Below are 22,082 nucleotides of genomic sequence, written 5' to 3'. Positions count from 1 at the left end.
TAACATGAATATAAAAAAATTCCTAAATTTCATATACATTCGATATAAATGAGAGAGAGAGAGAGAGAGAGAGAGAGAGAGAGAGAGAGAGAGAGAGACCCCCACCTGGAGATGGACGTCGTTGAGCGAATGCGTCGAGGAGCCGCCGCCACCATAGGTAACCGGCGACGACGACCCCGACATAGATCTCTGCTTCTCCACGCCCCGGCGACAGCTCCCGTCAACGCTATCGGAACCTGGAAATAAGGACAGAGAAATTATTCAATGCCGGAATTACAAAAGAATTACAAAACTAGAAAGCAACATGGATTAGGATAAGTTAAATATACCTTAGTTTAACCAGACCACTGAGCTGATTAACAGCTCTCCTAGGGCTGGCCCGAGGGATTAGATTTATTTTACGTGGCTAAGAACCAATTGGTTACCTAGCAACGGGACCTACAGCTTACTGTGGAATCCGCACCACATTATAGCGAGAAATGAGTTTCTATCACCAGAAATAAATTCCTCTAATTCTTCATTGGCCGGTTGGAGAATCGAACGCGGGCCAGCAGAGTACTAGCTGGGAATGGTACCCACCCGTCCAATGAGATGGATTGGGATAAATTTACCTATTTAGCATCAATGATATCATCGGCTTTATATAGCAATCTGGACGGTATAATTTCCACAACATAGAATTGATATAAACAAACCCAGGACGATTGATTCACAGAATTAATAATGCATATGATGTACACATTACTTTCATGTTTTAGTAATATAAAGCTTGTTTTCATGAAAAGAAGTGTAAACTGTCCTTCCTGTCAACAGAAACTATTTTACAGTAATTTCATAATTTGAAATTGTTTTACCATAATTTTAAAACAGTCTTTCATATTACCTAAAACGTTTTTCTACTACAAATTAAAACTGTCTTCTTTCTATAAGAAAAACATTTATTTAAAGGCTGAAAAAACACTCCACATATCTAAGAAAAAGTACTTCCCTTGACAAACATTTTCAAAACTCTTTTAAGCCATGATAAAAATAATACCAAAATGTTTTCTATGTATTCTGAAATAAACTGCTTATTTTTTCAGGGTCAAAAAAGAAAAATTAAAAATTTTAAAGCGTTCGAAGACAAAGGAAACTATTTTCAATGACCACCCCAAATATTTTTCTTTTGTGAGCGTCGTGCGAGGAATTTCCTCCTCCCGGAGGTGAATAAGTCTATATTGGTGGGTCCTGCCCAAATTTCGTGATGGAAAGGTCGCTATATATAACCTGCTTTGGAAACATGTTCTACACAGTTCAGGTTCACTTGGAAACGAGGAGAAATGTCACACACCGATGATGGAAAGTATGACGTCTTATATACTCCTTACTTTAAAAAATGAGAGAGAGAGAGAGAGAGAGAGAGAGAGAGAGAGAGAGAGAGAGAGAGAGAGAGAATGGGGGAGGGCGTTGCACACTGTACAAATAAATATGCAAATGTATATCCAGTATTAAATATGTAATGTGTATTTAATATTAAATATGTAGATGTATATCCAGTATTAAATATGTAGATGCATATGCGGTATTAAATATGTAGATATATATCCAGTATTAAATTTGAAGATGTATATCCAGTATTAAATATGTTGATGTATATCCAGTATTAAATTTGTAGATGTATATCCAGTATTAAATACGTAGATGTATATCCAATATCAAATATGTAGATGTACCAGTATCACATATTTAGATGTATATCCAGTATTGAATATGTAGCGTACTGTATATCCGGTATATACATATACATGTATACTTAACACGCACAAAAACGCGTTTTCAAACTGAACAAGTTATGAATCTACATTAGCTTTTATGTCTAAAATAGCCAACCGAATGAAAAATAAGAAACTAGGCTATTCGTTTCTCATAATATCATTTGCAATACATTATTATTATTATTATTATTATTATTATTATTATTATTATTATTATTATTATTATTATTATTATTATTATACAATAAGAGCAAATATCATGGACCAAGTCGACATGTCTGGAACTTGCCTCACAGGCTTCGATATTAGTGTAAACCAAATACATATATATACTGTATAATAATAATAATAAAGAACAAAACTGAACGTGTGAAAAGCCTCTACTGACGAAATGGAATCCCAAAAAGAGATACATATATAAGGATCTTTCACGAGAACGAACTTCGACAGCTAAGTGTCATCAGCGCATGCTCAAGACATCAAATTGCGTCATCGCTGAGAGCAAGAGGTTAAGAGGTCTTGAAATAGCATCAAACTGAGTCAAGTAACAATAGCTTTTTTTTAGAGAGAGAGAGAGAGAGAGAGAGAGAGAGAGAGAGAGAGAGAGAGAGAGAGAGAGAGAGAGGATTTACTCCACTATGGACGTCATATGCCACAGGGCAATTCTCTGATCACTTCTTCTACTTATTTGTTCTCCTACGCAAGGACGCTATAGAATGTAGGTGTAGGAGCAAAGTAGCTTAACATTCCCTTTAAAATATGTTCGGCATGAAACATCACCTGTTTCATATGTGTTTCCGTAAAACACACATGCATACATACGTGTGTGTGTATGTGTATGTATATATATATATATATATATATATATATATATATATATATATATATATATATATATATATATATATATATATATATATACATATACATACATACATACATAAGTATATACATACATACATATACATGTGTATATATATATAATATATATAATGTTTCCCTCGTTGTTTTGACCCACCCTTCATCCTTACTATCTCCTTATCTAGTTATCATCGGGCATGGGCTAATAAAAGGATAACATCCGAAAGACAAAACTGACATCAATGATAACCCAGCTCCTTCAAAAGCATTAAAAAAATTTCAATACTTTAAACATTTCCTTATTAAGTACAAACGATTCTTTCATCCAATACATGTCACGTGGTAAACACTGCAAAATTCTAAGTAATAATATCACCAATAAAGATACTGGTGTGTTGATAAATTCCCCATACGGTTCAGTAACCGATATCATCTCGGGAAGGACCAAAAATATCACTAATTAGTGCCGCGGGCTAATTAGTCTGCTATCAAATTCCAAGACAATTAGGAAATCTGTCATAACCAGGCCTTCTCCTTTTGTGTACATTCTTACAGGTATATTTATATCACAGTGGTTCATATCATTTTCTTCTCAATAGCTTAGCTTTACCTTGAGTTAAATTGATAATTCTGTCCTAAAAACAATATAATTTCCGTGTTCGTATTAGTTATTTCCAAAATTACCCTGACAGCATTTTTGTGAGAAGAATTCTATATTACATACTTTCAAATTTGTCCAAATAAAATTATTGTCGGTAGAGTAAATATTTTCCATAAATTAGCAGCATACGTATGTGCTTTATCACTTCCTAATTAACTAGACAAAAGTTTTATTATATAAATAAAAGTCCCAATATCTTTCATTATATTCAATATTACCGGCCTCAGCAACCTTCATTAACTGAGCAAAAACCTTATTTGCCTTTACAATATATATTTTTTTTAGATATAAGATCTATTCGATTTTTTCCAAAAAAATATTTCCATATATGAAAAATATTCTTTGATTTCCCTGACGTTCATAAAAAAAAATTCAGTGATAAAACTGGAAATACGACGAAAATGAATATAAGAAAAAATCTAGTGAAATCGCCCTTTAAAAATGTCTGGAGTTACATTTCCCTTCAAGCACAAAGACCCCGCGATATCAAAAAAGAAGATATAAAAAGAAAATTCCCACTTCAAAAGGTCGGCCTTCATATCCTTCTTTGAATCCATTGATTACAAAAAAAAAAAAAAGGATAGGTGATAGCAGCACCAATGAAGTGTACGCCAACGCGTTCAGCATCCTTCTCTATCACACAATCATTTAATTTTTACCATTTATTTTTGCAGTCTAATCTCCAAAACCTGCCTTTTTGGAATCTCTCTCGAGCGAAGCTATCGCGAATTTACGCTTGGTTATCGCATGACAAAACGTGACTATACTCTCTCTCTCTCCTACAATATACACCAAATGTCGTTTCGTCTTTTCATGCGGTAAAATCATAGCTTTAAAAATATTAGTTTTCGCTTATGTATCTTTCCTACCTGCCATGAAATTACGATAAATTTTTCAAACTAGAAAAATCGCATCTCCTTCTTTGCCGAGACAGGCTTTATCAAGGACCAGACGCACCTGAAGAATCGCGTAAAACTCGATATCCTGTGCTTGGAGGAAAGGTGAAGGCCATATGGACGGTTCTTAAGTAAACCAAAAGCATATTTTCCTTTGCGGTATATTTAACCAAACGTCGAGAAAGCTCGGGTGAAACGCGAGTGAAATCGAGAAGATAACAGAGGAATATAAAGAAACAGTAAGCGAATAAGTAAAAAGCATATTTAGTGGGAGACATAAATAATAAGAAAAAGCAAAAATAATAACTGAATATCACGGTTTTTATAACGATTGGCAAAAACCGAACACTTCTGCAATTTCAAACAGATCTTTATAATTGAATTCAACTTCCCCATCACTGGAAACGATTATCCAACAGGGGTACAAATCGCATAATGACCAACTGACCAAAACTACTAGGCCCCCATTAATTGACCTGTCCACATTATAATTCTCTCATGGGTCGTTTGCTTCTATAATGTTGGTCCTTCCTAATAGCACTTCCATTAAATTCGCCGACTAAAGCCATATTTCAAACACCCGCTCAAAGAATTTGCTGACCTTCTCTGACCCACGGTCGAATCTGACCTTACCTCCTTTCTTTCAATCAATAGGCAATATTTGAAAAAAGGAAGCCTGACCTGTTTTTCTGAAGATTAACTCGGCTTCCTCGCATTATTAGTTTTTTGTCACTTATTTGGCTTTCAAGCTCGTTTGTTCACATTAACAGAGAGAGAGAGAGAGAGAGAGAGAGAGAATATCAGTGTTTTGGGGAATAAATTTAACAGTAACGTGATTCGTCCAAAGCTTCGGTACGTGTGGTTTGCACTAGTTTGGCGTCTTTTGAGAGAGAGAGAGAGAGAGAGAGAGAGAGAGAGAGAGAGAGAGAGAGAATCGGTAAAAAGGCCATGATCCTTCTACCCCTACCAAACCAGACCAAAACCCAAAACTGAGGGGTGAGCTATACAGGAAGATAACACTAAAGACAATTATGGAACTTACAACAAACCTTACTGATCTAGAAAAAGCACCAACGAGTTATAGTATGAAGACTACAAACCCTGCAATAAGTTCTTAAAAAAAAGTCCAATATCACAAAAACACAGTAAATGACTCTACTTTTTTTATGTATGACTAACACTCCAGCGTCAGCCATTCTCTTTAACCGCCTGCCTTTCTGGCATTTATATCCCACGCTTCACATATTTCTCTTGGCGGAAAGGCCGGTGGTGGGGCATCGCCGACTGCACTTTTCTAGCCCACACTTCACGGGGTAAATGCGGGAAAAGAGAATATGGGAGAAAGGATATCACGGAAAACAGAAGTAAAGAGAGAATTCCAAATCAGCAGTAGTAAGGTGAAACAGTCGAAGGACCGCGGAACTGCAGCCACATCAATATCCAGAAAACGGCGGCAAGAACCCTAAAAATAATGTGTTAAAATTCGTGACTGGCACATCATGCCACTTCTTAAAATCTTCTTCTTGTGTCTTGACAGCGAGAGACCAGCATATTAAATTTAACACAGCGGTTATAGGTTACTTCCATAACGGCACGCCTATATTTGTATATGGTTTGACAAAGCAAGACATTTATAGGACTGTAGGCCTTTATACATGTCTTATAACTACAACCAAAGTTGCATCCATATATATATACATATATACACGTATATATATATTATATATATATATAAAATATTTATGTATATATAGATATATTCATGTTTGATTATATATTCCCACAATCGTTCACCTTTATCTATTTATGATTCTTAAGATATTTCCAAGTTGCACACCTGTATCTAATCATGTTATGTAAGACATTTCTACAACTGCGCGCCTAAACTTATTCATGTCTTATAACACATTTCCACAACTGCACGCTTGTATCTATTCATGTTTTACAATATATTCCCGCAACTGTACGCCCATGTATATTTATGACATATAAGACATTCCCACACCCGTACTCTTAAATTTATTTACTGTACGTTTTATAAAAACATTCCCACAACTGTACGCCTTTATCTGTTCATATCATATTAAAAAAATGCTACGCCGACGTCACGCTGGATTACGGAATCGCCTACGCATTTCAGAAGTCTCTTCCCAATACCAACTGGCTCTTCAGACGAGCTTGCAATAACTATTGGAATTCTGATCGATTTGCGATCGTGAGCGAATGTACAAGTGTGTGTGTGTGTGTGTGTGTGTGTGTGTGTGTGTGTGTGTGTGTGTGTGTGTGTGTGTGTGAGAGAGAGAGAGAGAGAGAGAGAGAGAGAGAGAGAGAGAGAGAGAATGTGTGTTTACAGACTCTGGAATCATCCAAGGAAATTTCATTTTGATATCATCCACTCACGTTCCAAATAAGATTGTAACCCAGATTGCTTCAACGATAATCTGTCAAAGTCTGGAACGCTATCGTGTAATATTATGGACACGTGTTCAAATCCGAGCAGGTCCGTATACTTAGTTCAAACATTTGCTTCCGGGAAAAATAAACCTTCGGTACAAACCGCAGACATGACAAACCCATATTTTTTTTTTTTTTACAAAAATATATCAAAAATATACCAAGCAAATATCCTTTCCTTTTATCGCTTAACAAACTAATCATCCAATACAAAGACCGACGGGACGGGCAATCGAATGGCCTCATCTAGCCCAGGTTTGAAGGGAAAGGGACGAGGGGGGGGGGAGAGTGGGAGGCGACAGACACGACTTTTGAATGATGGAAGACTATAGTGGTCAGACAAGGAAAAATGAAAATATACAATGAAGGGAAGGTCTGTGTCCTTCAAATTACACAGTATGGTGACTTTCTTTTCTTCCAGATGGACAGCTAAGACAGAGAAACAGGAAAACAAGAAAGTTCCAAAGCTTGCAACCGGAAGGAAAGTAAGTCACCATACCGTGTAATTTAAGGGACACAGATCTTCCCTTCACTGTATATGTCATATATATCGCAGCTATTATTCGATCACTAAATTGGAAAAAGCAATAAACAACTGAAAAACACAATAAACAACTGACAAACAATAAACAACTGAAACGTGAAGCGTTATTAAAAGCCAAAACTTTCAAGGACGATCCACGAGGGTCAATAACCGGGTCTAAAATTGGGCAACAGAAAACAAAGTCATTTCAGAAATTCGGTACATTCACGATTATCAATAATCAGGGAAAACTATAAAGGACAAATATATATATATATATATATATATATATATATATATATATATATATATATATATAAAATATATATATATATATATTATATAAATATAAAATATTTATATATATATATATATATATATATATATATATATATATATATATATATATGTGTGTGTGTGTGTGTGTATGCACACACACATATATAATATATATATATGTACATAAATATAAATATAAATATATATATATATATATATATATATATATATATATATATATATATATATATATATACATACAATTATTTCTTGGACAATCAATACTGGTAACTACTTTCTATCGTATGGAAATTAATATCGAACCCGATAAAAATAATTATATGATAAAAAAAAATGTTTTAGATGAATAATGAAAACTACGTTATTCAGCAAAGATAAATATATTAAACTGACACTTTTCTGCTAACTAAAAAAAAAAAAAGTAAAACATGACAACTTAACACATACTCCATGAAAAAACCCTGTGACTTCACATCAGTCAAGATAAGTAATCCCAATATAAATAAAAGTACAAATTGCGCCGAAGTTTTCTGTACAGTGTATGATCAAGGCCACCAAAAGTACTGTACATCTATCTTTCGGTGGTCTCGGTATATTGCTGTATGAGCCGCTGCCTGTCCTATATCTTTGCCAGACGCACGATTATGGCTAACTTTAACCTTACATAAAATCAAAACTACTGAGGCTAGAGGGCTGCAATTTGGTATGTTTGACGACTGGAGGGTGGATGATCAACATATCAAGTTGCAGCCCTCTAGGCTACGTAGTTTTTAAGATCTGAGGGCGGACAGAAAAAGTGCGGACGGAAAGACAATACTTCTACAGAAAACTAAAAAGTTCCACTTCTTAATTACTTCCTTCCCCTATAAAAACCTCTGGTGATTTATAACCTCATAGACAAGAAGTCTACTCGCATTCAATTTATCTCTGGCCTCCTAAATTACATTAAGACTGAGGAAATGGGATTAGGATATTGATTTCCATCTTAACTCGTGGACGACAAGTAGATGAACATCAAAGAAACATCTAAATGAGATTAAGAATCCTCTAAAATTTTTAATCATCTATTCTTTAATTCATAATCTCAGTTTTATACCAGCATAGGAAAGGCATTCAAGACCAGGAATTTCTTTTCAAGGATTACTATAATTTTAAACAGGTAGCGAATGAGACTGAAGCCCTCACAGACTTATTACAAAGATAATAACCTTATCATGTTACTTCTCCTCCTCCTCCTCCTCCTGAACCTCCTCCTTCTCCTCCTTTCCTCCTCCTCCTCCTCCTTCCAAGTCTCTGGCATCTTTCTTGGGCTTTGTTCCATATGAATAGGTTTCATCTTCTTCTTCTTCTTTTTTCTAATAATAATAATAATAATAATAATAATAATAATAATAATAATAATAATAATAATAATAATAATAATAATAAAAAACGAATCAAACCCATAACGATTTTGCCTTGGCTACCTGGTCTCAATGAGAACCCTCCGATCAACAGAGAGAGAGAGAGAGAGAGAGAGAGAGAGAGAGAGAGAACATCTGGCCTATGCACCAATTCATTATACACCAATTCACTGGCTCGCTAGCCTTAACTTACATATACACTACAATACACACAATCACATAAATAATATTAAAACAAAGATCACTGATTCATTTATTATATATCGAACTAACGTCACAACACCATTGGTCATCGATACTGTGACAAAGCTCCTTTAAAGAGACTGCGTCGTTTGCAGTTGTACATTCTTATTTAAAAGTAACGTTGATTAACAAATTCCTAAACCCTAAAAATGAATGACTCAAAAAATTATTAAATCACAAGCTTTTTATTCCAAATTTCATTTCCAACCTCCTCATTCCCTTTCGTTTCCCGCATTTCTCTTCGCTACGTTCCTCACCCTCTTCCAATCAACTTCCCATTTCCCTATCCGTTTTGCTTCGAGCGATAAAAGCTTCTTGTAGTAAAAAAGCTCTTTTGATAATAAACGCCTTATAAAGCGTCTGTTTCAGCCCACAAAATACTGATGTTCTATAGCAGTACTCAAGGGAGATCGAGTTTTTTTTTTTTATGAAAACCTTTCCCAAAATATTCGAGAGCATATACACTATGTATATCGGCGGCAATATTTTCTTCCTGTGCGCCCCGAGGTGACAGGTCGGTATAAAGAAACCATTCTCTCTCTATTACTTTTCTCGTTCGAAATAGTGCCCGACTAAATTCAAGGGGGAAAAAAATAGAGAACGAGTTCTAATGACCCTTTACATGGAAAATAAATAAAAATAAATAAATGTATATTTTTATATATATATATAAATATATATATATATATATATATATATATATATATATATATATATATATATATATATATATATATATATATATATATATATAATATGAAACAGAAAAACACCGTACTGTGCTTCTCAGTTATCAATTTAGGATTCACAGTAATACTCTTGTTTAGCAAGACGAAATGTAAATATTTCAACAAATACATTTCGTCTTACTAAACAAGATTATTACTGTGGATCCTTCTGTTGATATATATATATATATATATATATATATATATATATATATATATGTATATATATATATATATATATATATATATATATATATATATATATATATATATATATATATATATATATATATATATATAGAGAGAGAGAGAGAGAGAGAGAGAGAGAGAGAGAGAGAGAGAGAGAGTAAAAACATTTTAAGACGAAGAAATACAGCTATATTTTCAAGTGTATTTCCGATGAACACAGAAAAAATGAAAGACGATAATGGCATGCAAAGTGTTGAGATTAAAATAATAAAATAATAATAATAATAATAAAATATGGAAACGAGAAAACAAAAATAAAATACTGCCAACCTCTGTCGATATGACTGACATACTCACCCGGATACTAAGCATGTAAATTCCCTTACATGAATACGAGGCTACAGTTACTACAGACGTTCAATTACTCTGCGCCGTTAATATTACCTTCCACAGTCACCAGAAGCCACCGTTTCTGTCATACACAATTAATAACATTAAAATTATACGAAGTGATAAAAAATCCGGGATCCAGAGATCCAGATCTATAGAAAGATTCACGCCAATCACAGCCCGTTCATTAGATTTCTAGTAACCTTGCTAACAAGCCGACAAAATCCTTAGCGGAGTTATAAAGTTCCTGCAAAGACTAAGAAATGCCGATGGAATCTATCAGAGTAGACCAGACTCAGAAAACAGGAAAGAATAAATAAGTAAAAAAAAAAGCATGAAACAAAATTAATATATTCACGCAAAGACTTGGGAAAGGGCAATCCTGCTTTGTTGTTTTAATACCTCACCTCTAACCTTTACAGAATTCCCTTCGCTGAGGGTAATAATGCATAAAAAATTTAACACAAAAAAACATACTTCAGTGCTAAAAAAAAAAAAAAAAAACAGATACCGATTTCTCAATATATTACTCCGCCACCCCAACGCTCGCTCTCCGGAGAGAGCAATTGCCCTATGCATCGACCCACGTGCGACTTTCCAACTGGTAAACATCGCAATCAAAAGCCCACTTCTATTATCCTTTTTTATTCCCTTCAACAGAGATATCAAATCCTTTCCTCTCGACATCAAAGCGTTTGCTTCGCTGCCAGCAGAGACAAAGGAACAGTATTCCTGGGCAACAATAAATAAAGGGAAAATAATTTCCGAGGCCCGAAGGAAAACAAAACCTGATTTTGCATAGAGACTGTCTTTCTCATAAAACGGAAATGAAACTTCTTTTGCGAAGTGAAAATATATACTTCCTTTGACATAACTTATAAAATGAAAATACATACTTCCTTTGACATAAATTATCTTATAAAATGAAAATACATACACCTCCTTTAACATATCTTATAAATTGAAACTACATATCATACCTTCTTTTACATGACTTATCTTATAAAATGAAAATACATACCTCCTTTGACATAAAGCGAAAAGAAAATCTTCCTTTTACAAAAAAGCAAATGTGAAGCTTATTTGATTCGCCAGTTAAATGTGGTGAAAAACAAATAAAACGATACGGGAGTTGAACTACTTTCTGAATATAAAATCTCTAACCCATCCAGCATTTACTGGGCAGTTTAACTCGCCATTATAAGGGTAAAGGACCTGTTTAACTAGGGTACTGCTAATCTCAGTTGCTACGCCATTAAATGCACTAACATGAAGCTTTATACATTTTATAAATAATAATATTAATTGTGGTCCAATAAATAGGGTGCTCATATCACCAGCAAAAGGTCCTTGATTCGATTACCACTCGGGTACGAGGTTTTCGGTCTCGTCACAATACCTGTCAAGAACGGGAAGGCTAACAACTTCTGAATCCCCCCCCCCCTCCCCCGCCCCCGGCCCCCGCGCCTAAGGAGAAAAGGCGTACAAATAAAAAACAAGTAAAAAATGCGCCGAAGAAAAACCGAGCTTTCTATACAGCCGCTACAGCGTATAATCAAGGCCAGTGAAAACAGATCTATATTTCGGTGGTCTCGGTATGCTGTATGAGCCGCAGCCCATGAAACTTTAACCACGGCCCGGTGGTGGTCTATCCTATATCGTTGCCAGAAGCACGATTATGGCTATCTTTGACCTTAAATAACAAAAACTACTGAGGTTAGGGGACTGCAATTTGGTATGTTTGATGATTGAAGGGTAGATGATTAATACCAATTTGCAAGCCCCTAGCCTCAGTAGTTTTTAAGATCTGTGGCCGGACAGAAAAAGTGCGGACAGAAAAAAGTGCGGATAGAAAAAGTGCGGACGGACAGACAAACCCGGCACAATAGTTTTCTTTTACAGAAAACTAAGATAACAATAGGCGCACAAAGAAAAAAAAAATAACAATAATACTTCGCAAAACTACTATCATAAGACATTCAAAAGAACCGAAAGTTTTCTTTCCCTCAACCAAAGAAGGACGAAAATTACCCAGATATCCAGAGTGAGCTTTGTTTTATACATTCGCGTCACATTTGCAATCTCGATTTCGCTTTCGTGGGAACAATAACATCCGTAACACGAACCAAAGCTTAATATCTCGTGGGGTAAGTCAGGTATGAATCTTCAAGATAACTGGAATTCAATCTATAAATTCTACTTTGGAGTTCAATAAAAAAATTTCCTCTTGAATCTCCCGGAAGGGTATCAACAGATCTGATTCTATATTACACACACACACACACACACAAGCGAGAGAGAGAGAGAGAGAGAGAGAGAGAGAGAGAGAGAGAGAGAGAGAGAGAGAGAGAGAGGAATAGCTTTGAATAAAGATAAAAAAAAAATAACTTTTGACAACGATATTTCAAAGCAAAATTACATCAGTTAAAGAATGGGAGAGGTTTTGGCATTCAGTGGGTGGAGAGAGAGAGAGAGAGAGAGAGAGAGAGAGAGAGAGAGAGAGAGAGAGAGAAACTGTAATAGGTCACAACGATGTCAGATTGTCAGAGGAATAAGCGAATGAATGGATACAAATTTATAAATGAATATTTCAGTGATGTCATGTAATGCAGAACGCTCTTAAACTTCTAGGTATAAAGAGTTCCAAGGATAGACAAGAAAATATAGATGATCTCGGTATAACAAAAAACAAAACAAAAAAAACAACATGAACAAGCTGAAGGCTGGAGTACTACATCATCAATAACAAAAACAAATAACTGCCATATGTCCTCTTATGCATATCATAATTAGCATTGGTAAAGATTTGACAAATCTAAATTGCTTCAATATAATGAAAAAAAAAAAGTCCACTACCTATAACAGGAAAATGTTAACCTACATAGGAAAAATATATAAAAGTAATTAATTACTGTCGCTCACAACATTCGAAAGTTGAAATAACAAAAGCAATAATAATAATAATAATAATAATAATAATAATAATAATAATAATAATAATAATAATAATAATAATCAAAGACTAGGATAACCTAAATGCACCAATTTAGCCACCAACCCGAAAATGCAATCAACCCGAACAGGAAAACAAGAGTGAAACAACCCGATGGTTTTCGTTTCATGAAAGACTAATGAACCCAGACGCCAAAAGCGACCTATGAATACAAAGTCAACACTTCGCTTTCACTACGAAATGTCTCCCAGCATTAATACTTTGCTGGAAGATGTCTTCCATTTCTCTTCATTTATCGGGATTTCTTCCAGCATTCGCCGTTTTGAAATTGCAATGCGTTGGGGAATGTCTGCTAAACGTTAGTACTTATCAAGAAATGCCTCCCAGTGCAATTTGTTTGCATGTCTCCCAGCAATTGCCGTCTTGAAATTAAAAATTAATAGGAAATGTCAGTCAAAAGCTATTTATTACGGAATGTTTCCCAATATTTGCTTCATATTTGCAAATGTCTCCCAACATTTGCAGTTTTGAAATTGCAATTTATTAGGAAATATCCGCCAGAAGCTACTAATTATTAAGAAAAGCCCCGGCCATTTGCCATTTATTTGCAAATGTCTCCCAGTATTTACCATTTATTTGAAATGTCTTCCAGCATTTGCCATTTATTTGAAATGTCTCCCAGCATTTGCCATTTATTTGAAATGTCTCCCAGCATTTGCCATTTATTTGTAAATGTTTCCCAGCAATTCCTTTTTATTTGCAAATGTTTCCCAAGGTTTGCCATTTATTTGCAAACATCTACTAGCATTTGCCATTTATTTGAAATGTCTCCCAGCATTTGCCATTTATTTGAAATGTCTCCCAGCATTTGCCATTTATTTGCAAATGTTTCCCAAGGTTTGCCCAATATTTGCAAACATCTCCCAGCATTTTCCATTTATTTGCAAACATCTCCGAGAATTGCCATTTATTCGCAAACATCTCCTAGCACTTGCTATTTATTTGCAAACATCTCCGAGCAATTGCCATTTATTCGCAAACATCTCCTAGCACTTGCCATTTATTTGCAAACATCTCCTAGCACTTGCCATTTATTTGCAAACATCTCCGAGAATTGCCATGTATTCGCAAACATCTCCTAGCACTTGCCATTTATTTGCAAACATCTACAACATCTCCTAGCACTTGCCATTTATTTGCAAACACCTCCTAGCACTTGCCATTTATTTGCAAACATCTCCTAGCACTTGCCATTTATTTGCAAACACCTCCGAGAATTGCCATTTATTCGCAAACGTCTCCCAGCATTTGCCTTGTATCGGGAAATGCTCTCCGCTTTTCAAATGACCAGGAAACGTCCGATCTTCTGAAAAATTGCCGAACGAAGAGCAGCAATTCCCTGGCTCTCTTTTTCTACCTTCCTGTAATTGGTCTGCCTATCCAAGCTTAATTAGGTGCAAATCAGGATGGCGGCGAATGGTCCTTTCCCTACAAATTCGAACTGAATTCTCCTTGAATTCTTCTTTGAATTTCCCTCGAGAAATCTTTTTTTTTTTTTTTTTTCAAGTTTTAATACCCATTTGTATTAACGTTTCAAGATACAACGAAAGAAAACGTATGCTTTAATTTCTGTATCTTCGTCGTTCTTACGGTGGTCATATTATATATATATATATACATACATATATATGTCAACTTTCGAAAGTTGTGAACAACAGTGATTAATTACTTCTATACATTTTTCCTATAAGTTAACATTTTCCTATTATAGGTAGTGGACTTTGTTTTATTATACTGAAGCAATTTAGATTTGTCTAAACATAAAGACATACAGAAAGGGAGTAACAATCGTGCATAAGCCAGAATATTAACAGCAATTGTGCCAATATTACGCTACAGCATTTTGCAAAAAAAAAAAATACAAACTCTTACTATACAAATACATTATTAGTGGCAATAATCTCCGTATAAAAAAACATCCATCAGATTCTAATACGAATATTCCGCAATTGCAGAAATAAAAAAAAAGGATTAACACGCTGAGATACATTTGGCTGCAGATCGCTCTCTAATGAAGCGGAAAACGCCTTTTTGAACGCGAGCTTACATTATCCGGTTAAGGGGGACAATGACGTTTAATGTACCGAGTTTCTCCCCATGCCAGAGTTGGCGACGTTTTAAAAAAAAGGCAACGAGAGATTCGGAAATTATGTGCGAGAATTGTCTGATCATTCCTGAAGTTATCTGAGAAAGATGCGTCCCAATGCCTGTTCGTTACCTTTGTCATGTTTGTTAAAATCTGACTTTTGTTTATTTATTTATCTATTATTATTATTATTATTATTATTATTATTATTATTATTATTATTATTATTATTATTATTATTATTATTAACTCTCACACTGTTGGCTCCAATGCTTTCAGTTTAACCTACTGACAGCAAGAAAAGGTTCCTAATGTTCGTGTTATTATTATTATTATTATTATTATTATTATTATTATTATTATTATTATTATTATTATTACATGAATTTATAATAATGATTGTAGCACTTACCAATCCATCTTGTAAAAACACTTTTCTTCTTAATTATTATCAACATCATTATTACTACCAACAGAATTATGTTGATACATTTTAATCTTAATTGTAATATTAAACAATACATCTGGCAAAAATACTCTTCTTCTTCTTCATTACTGCAAACATTATTGTTATTATCACCGCAAGCAACAACCCCTCCCAACAAATCACATCAACAATGTTGCCCCTTGTTGCACCTTCTCCCTGCAGCCTCCGCAGTAATCACTCCGAGACCTGACGCAGCCGTGAGCAACAAAAACCTTTGATGAAGCCGAAGCATTAGGGGGGGGAAGAGCTAGCTGTATTTTAGTCAATAAACTCGGGATAAGTTGCAACGGGGAAAATCCACTTGCAACATGTGGGAAGGCTATGTGCAACTTCGAGTTACAAAGGCAGCAGGGATCTTCAAAGAAACTATTTGATTTTTTTTTCCCCCGGCCCGTCACGTTACACCTGCATATCGGATTTCAAGAGAGAGAGAGAGAGAGAGAGAGAGAGAGAGATGGAAATGCTATTGAAATTCTTTTTCCGTGTATGTCGAGGAGAGAGAGAGAGAGAGAGAGAGAGAGAGAGAGAGAGAGAGAGAGAGAGAGAGAGAGAGAGAGAGATGTTTCTCACTATATGAATATCTATTGGTAAATAATCAGTCAAAGGATTTACAGGCTAAGGAAACCAAAAAACTATATGTAAGAACAGAGAGAGAGAGAGAGAGAGAGAGAGAGAGAGAGAGAGAGAGAGAGAGAGAGAGAGAGAGAGAGAGAGAGAGATAGTTTCTCACTATATGAATAAATAAATAACCAATTAAAGGATTTCCAGGCTAAGAAAACCAAAACACTATGTGTAAGAACACACACACACACACACATATATATATATATATATATATATATATATATATATATATATATATATATATATATAGAGAGAGAGAGAGAGAGAGAGAGAGAGTTTCTCACTATATGAAAATCACTTGGCAAAAAGTCTTATCTTTTAATATGCAAAGACTTACAGGACTAAAACCAAGAAATGATACGTAAAAACAGAGAGAGAGAGAGAGAGAGAGAGAGAGAGAGAGAGAGAGATGTTTCTCACTATACGAATAACTACTGGTAAATATTCATATTGTTTTATATAAAATTATTTACAGGACTTAAGCCCTTATGAAACCATCAAACATTTACGAACACTGGATGTTTAGACCAGAGTTTTTTTTTATACAACGAATTCATTAAACATTCATAAAACATTGAAAAGATACATCAAAACTGTTGTTCACTAAAATGTCGGGAATCTCAACGACTACCGACCGATGAAATCTTATACAGATTTTGGTATGGAATAATGAGTAAAAAAAAAAAGTAAATGGGGCAAAAAAAAAGTGCATGTACTTACGTACACTCCCGCGCGCGCGTTTAAAAATGATAAAGCTTAATTTTTAAAGCAAAGGACAATGGGATGATCAACCAAATGCCTTTTTCGAATCAAGACCCCTGACCTAAACTCCTCAAGCGTCCCCCCCCCATCCATTCCCACCAAAACACACACACACACACACACACACACACACACACACACACACACGCGCGCGCAAAGACAAGGAAGAAGGGTAGGTCTTACTAAGAAGAATGCAATAGATCTCTCTGCTTCTTGAGGGAAAAATGATGTAAGGAAAAACAGAAGCAGGTAGGGAATAACAACGCTTGACACTGGAATGAATGAATACATATACGAGCATGCTTACATTCTGAGACAGACATCAGAATATGAAGGTAAAATGGGCCAATTCTAAAATTAGGTTAATTTAACCTCAAAAGGATTTCACCTTCAGAGCGACACAAACAGTTTTTCGTATGCTCTGAGCATTTATAGCTAAGCCGTACCCAACGGTCTTCTTTCGTCTTTTGCCTCAGTAACTGTAAAGAATGCGACAACGCAAAGCCAGTAAGAATTATGATTCAGTGGGAATGGAAAATACGCGTAATCATTACCGAAGTCCGGTGCAAGCGGGTGATAGATCATAACGAAGATAACAAATCACTTCAACTGGCGAAAGCTCGCATGAATAAGACTTCATATTTCAAATCAACTGTTTTCAGCACAAATATTTTGTTTCTCTGTTGCGTTAACAGCATTGCAGTTTATCTTTTAAACGGTAGAAAGACGGAGATCTCAAGCAGTGATGTGTTATTCAGTTGTTTTCTCAAATCTTACATTTAAAACGGGAAAAGTTATATTATTTCGAGAGTACAGAGGAAGACCCAGAATTCCACCATCTGGTGGTGAATGGCATAAGAGACTGATTAAATTCAACTGACACTCGTGTTCCCAACTTCCATCCAATATCTTAACAGAATGGTGACCCAAGAGGTTATAAAAAATTAACATTTAAAACGAAGCTGTGAAACACAGACCATATTCCGCCTTATTACGGAACTAAAGCTAGCTATTTATCATCCGCGGCGAAGGTCCTTGAAGGTCCTTGTATAAGAATTCCGCGAAAGCCTTCAAAGAATTCGCTTTTCCTTTACAATGCCAAAATCTCCGGGCGATTCTCGGAAACAGAACTGTACCAAGAGGTATCTTTCCTGGAAGCATTTACATTGCTATTGGACAGGGGATGCTAGGGAATACAAAGAAAATGCCCTCAGGAGAGACACTGAAGAAACTAATAATTTTACCCCTGTATTGTGAGCCAACCTGAGGGTTGTACAGTAAGGAGGTACACTAAAATAATAGAGAATCTAAAAGGTGAAAAAATAGAAAGGGTAAAATCGAGACGACGTGAAAACGAAACTGATCTTTTTTCCTTCCAACCAAAAACATAACATAACTGAACGTAAATAAGTTCGTGTATTGGAATCACGAAAATTAATCAACTTTTTTCCTATCTGTTATTTCGCTTCCTAGATTCAAGCTTTAGAAAATTTCCTTCACCAAAATACTTCAACTTCTGCCGGACTTCCCCTTCCTGACCCTACCCTACTTCACTTACACTCTATAAGAAATGTTCGTTTCAGTGGTGCATTCGTATTTTCTTCACTTTGTTATAAAAAGCCAAATTGCACTTGGGAAACAGACGTTTCTCGGCAATTCCACATACATAAGTTGTACACTGACAACTTTTTTATATAAACGCCGGATTTACTATTACATACAATATATTATATATATATATATATATATATATATATATATATATATATATATATATATATATATACATACATATACATATATATATATATATACGAGTATATTATATATACAGATCGAGAGAGATAAATAGATAAATGTGCACGTACACACAATATCTATGTACATAGTATATAGAGATTTGTTTCGCCTTATTCCACAGAATGGTAATTACAAAAAAAAAGAAAAAGAAAAATATCTCCCATTAAGATGGCTTCCAAAACCTTAATATTAACCATAAACTACGATGGAAAATGACACATGATGTAATAACTTTCCAAAGAGAGTTCCGTAACGTTTCACAAGTTAATTCTTATAAATAAAAAGTTGATAAATGCTGCCATTAAACCAAAGCCTATAACCCTTCCAATCCCAAAATTGTCGGGGAACCAAATTAAAAAGTTATCAGAAGCTAAATAAAAAAAGTTATGAGAAGCTAAATAAAAAGTTGTTAAACACACCTTTAATTAAGTAAAAAAAAATCAGAAAAAAATTTATCCTTCAAAAAATATATCGGAAAATCCCACTGCCAAAGGACGATAGAAAATTATTCCCTTTTAAACTGTCCCATTTCTTCTTTAATAAAACGGCCAGAACGAGGTTCGCTGTTCATTAACCAGCACACGCGCACACACATACACACAGCATTCCACAAAGTGCACCTGATTTACGTGTCCAATTTCACACCGAACAATTCCTAACTGCAACAACAGCAGGGGCCCCTTCCAAACTTTAATGCACAACTGGCACAGTGCCACGATCAAATTTCATGCATGCAGAGAGACATTCTCTCTCTGTCTCTCTCTCTCTCTCTCTTTCCAGCCCTGCCAAGCAATCCTACCTTCCGCTTCTGTATTGCCGAATTCGATCGTTGGTGATTACCTGGGACGAAGGAACCAGGTGTGGGGGGTCAAGTTTTAGAGGGTTGTGATCACCTATGACGAGAGATCCGGGTGTCAGGGCAGTGATTATTGTTATCAGGTCTGAAGTTCGACAGCGTTTAATAATAATTAAATAATTATTGCACACTTCGATTATCATTCGTTTATGTATAAGTGTGATTATCTATGATGAATGCCCATAAACTGTGTGTTATGGTTATTGTTTTAAGTTTAAATTACGATATTTTAATTAGTATTTTTGTCCTCCATCTCAGTGTTTCAGACTTCTCTCACCGGGAATGGCTGTTATCCGTTTTTAATTTCCATGCCATTTCGACAGCATTGGTGATTAACTAAAACTATTTCTCGGCAATGTGTATAATACTCTCAATTTCCTAGAAAAGGGAACATAGAAGATTTTAAAGACCACGAATACAATCACTCTAGATTTTAACAGTTTACTTTCTAGATGAAGTGAAAAATAAAAAGAATAAATGAACAGTTTTTATTAGGTACCACTAATAACTTCAATTTACAACATAATGGAGAATTTCAACCGGAGTCAAAACAATAAGAGACGACTGAAAATATCACTTAAAAACTCCAGGGTCAAACCATTATCACATTGCAATTTCATCTACGAGTTGAACATCGCTCCATCAATGTCACTTTACAAACATTAACACCATTTATCTTTCCATGACGGCAAGAGGTGGTGTATCTAAAAATCAACTGACTGGCTTAATGGACTGGCGTCATACTGCCATGGACTCGAAAATTACTTAACAACAGAAACCTACATCTGTAACACTTCCACCATTAAATAAAAATTACAAAAACTTTTATCAACAAAACTAACTTACAGAAACCCAGCTCTCAAACACTCGGAAACTTGTGCAATAAATTTGTGTTGTAAAGTCTAAATTACTGAACCTTATTAATAAAAAAAAAAAAAAAAAAATTTGCTTTGAAGGACACCTGACACACAAACTCTAGCTAAATCTTATTGAGAGAGCACGCAGACGAAAGCAGAGGCGTTCATTTAATTTCCTACGCAATGGTTAAAGCGCCCACGCCCAAGTTTTCTCATCTGCAAGGGCAAACGCCACCCAGCTTCCCGGTCGTCATGGCAACGGGTAGCAGGAGGGAGGTCATAGAAAGATGCTTCCTTCTAATTCTAAAACACTGGCTAGTGAGTATGATTCATCTGGTAACAGTCACAATTCAGTCACAGTTCCTCACAGTCAGAACAACCGTGAATAACGACCCATATATTAATGACCCATGTTTGCATAAATTTCAAAACGATCGGTTTCATTTGTCAATATTTCAACTCCTTTTCGATGCAATACTATGAATTATTTCTTACCAAACTAAAATTTCTCGATTTTCAAACAGATGAGTATGAGTACCCAACTATATTTACAATACTGAGCCAATGTTAGTTTAAGTTTAATTAGTTACTTGTCGCAAGTAGCAGCGCCAATCAAAGTAACATTAACAATGAAACCTAAACGGTAAAGAGGTCAGCCAGTTCTGGAACATACAACTGAGCTTAGGGTTCTGCCCTCTGAGAAGGACACAGAGTTGCCAGTCCTGTCCGCCTCGCTTCAAAAATTCATTTCAGGCACTTCCAAACGTCAACCGACTTCTAGACCTTGAAATGCAACAAACTCACAATTTTCATTTATCTCAAAGGTGTCAATGACCTTGGCAGTTGTGACGCCAGATAATGTAATGATATGCACATAACATCAGACTTCGTATTAATCCAAATTACCGCAAATACATAGAATAAAAAATATTTAATGAAATGAACAGCGTGGTATCATGTACTGCTATTATGTGTCTGCATTATGAATTTTACCTAATTTACGTAGAAATGAAGCTGCCATATTAATTTTGTTATATTAATCCCCATGATTTTATGCATTTAAAAACATTAAAAATATATTAATGAAATGTGAAATTATAATTATTATAATGATGATTATAATAATTATAATCAGCGGACTTTTGCGTATTTCTCATCATCCATGTTGCATGAATATCGGCCACTTAAATCTACC

The 22,082-nt window shown here is 35.0% G+C and overlaps 1 protein-coding gene across 1 annotated transcript in view; it reads right to left on the bottom strand.

The window, feature by feature from the left end:
- The window catches only part of cyst (rho guanine nucleotide exchange factor 18 cysts), a 1,099,804-nt gene that overhangs the window by 91,486 nt on the left and 986,236 nt on the right, over window positions 1-22,082 (bottom strand). The window contains 1 exon segment of the mRNA XM_067081809.1: window positions 106-236. Within this exon segment, the coding sequence (XP_066937910.1) occupies window positions 106-236 (131 nt within the window).

Source organism: Macrobrachium rosenbergii, chromosome 37, assembly GCF_040412425.1.
Source record: "Macrobrachium rosenbergii isolate ZJJX-2024 chromosome 37, ASM4041242v1, whole genome shotgun sequence".
NCBI classification, from domain to species: domain Eukaryota; kingdom Metazoa; phylum Arthropoda; class Malacostraca; order Decapoda; family Palaemonidae; genus Macrobrachium; species Macrobrachium rosenbergii.
This window is presented reverse-complemented; position numbering and strand designations above follow the sequence as displayed.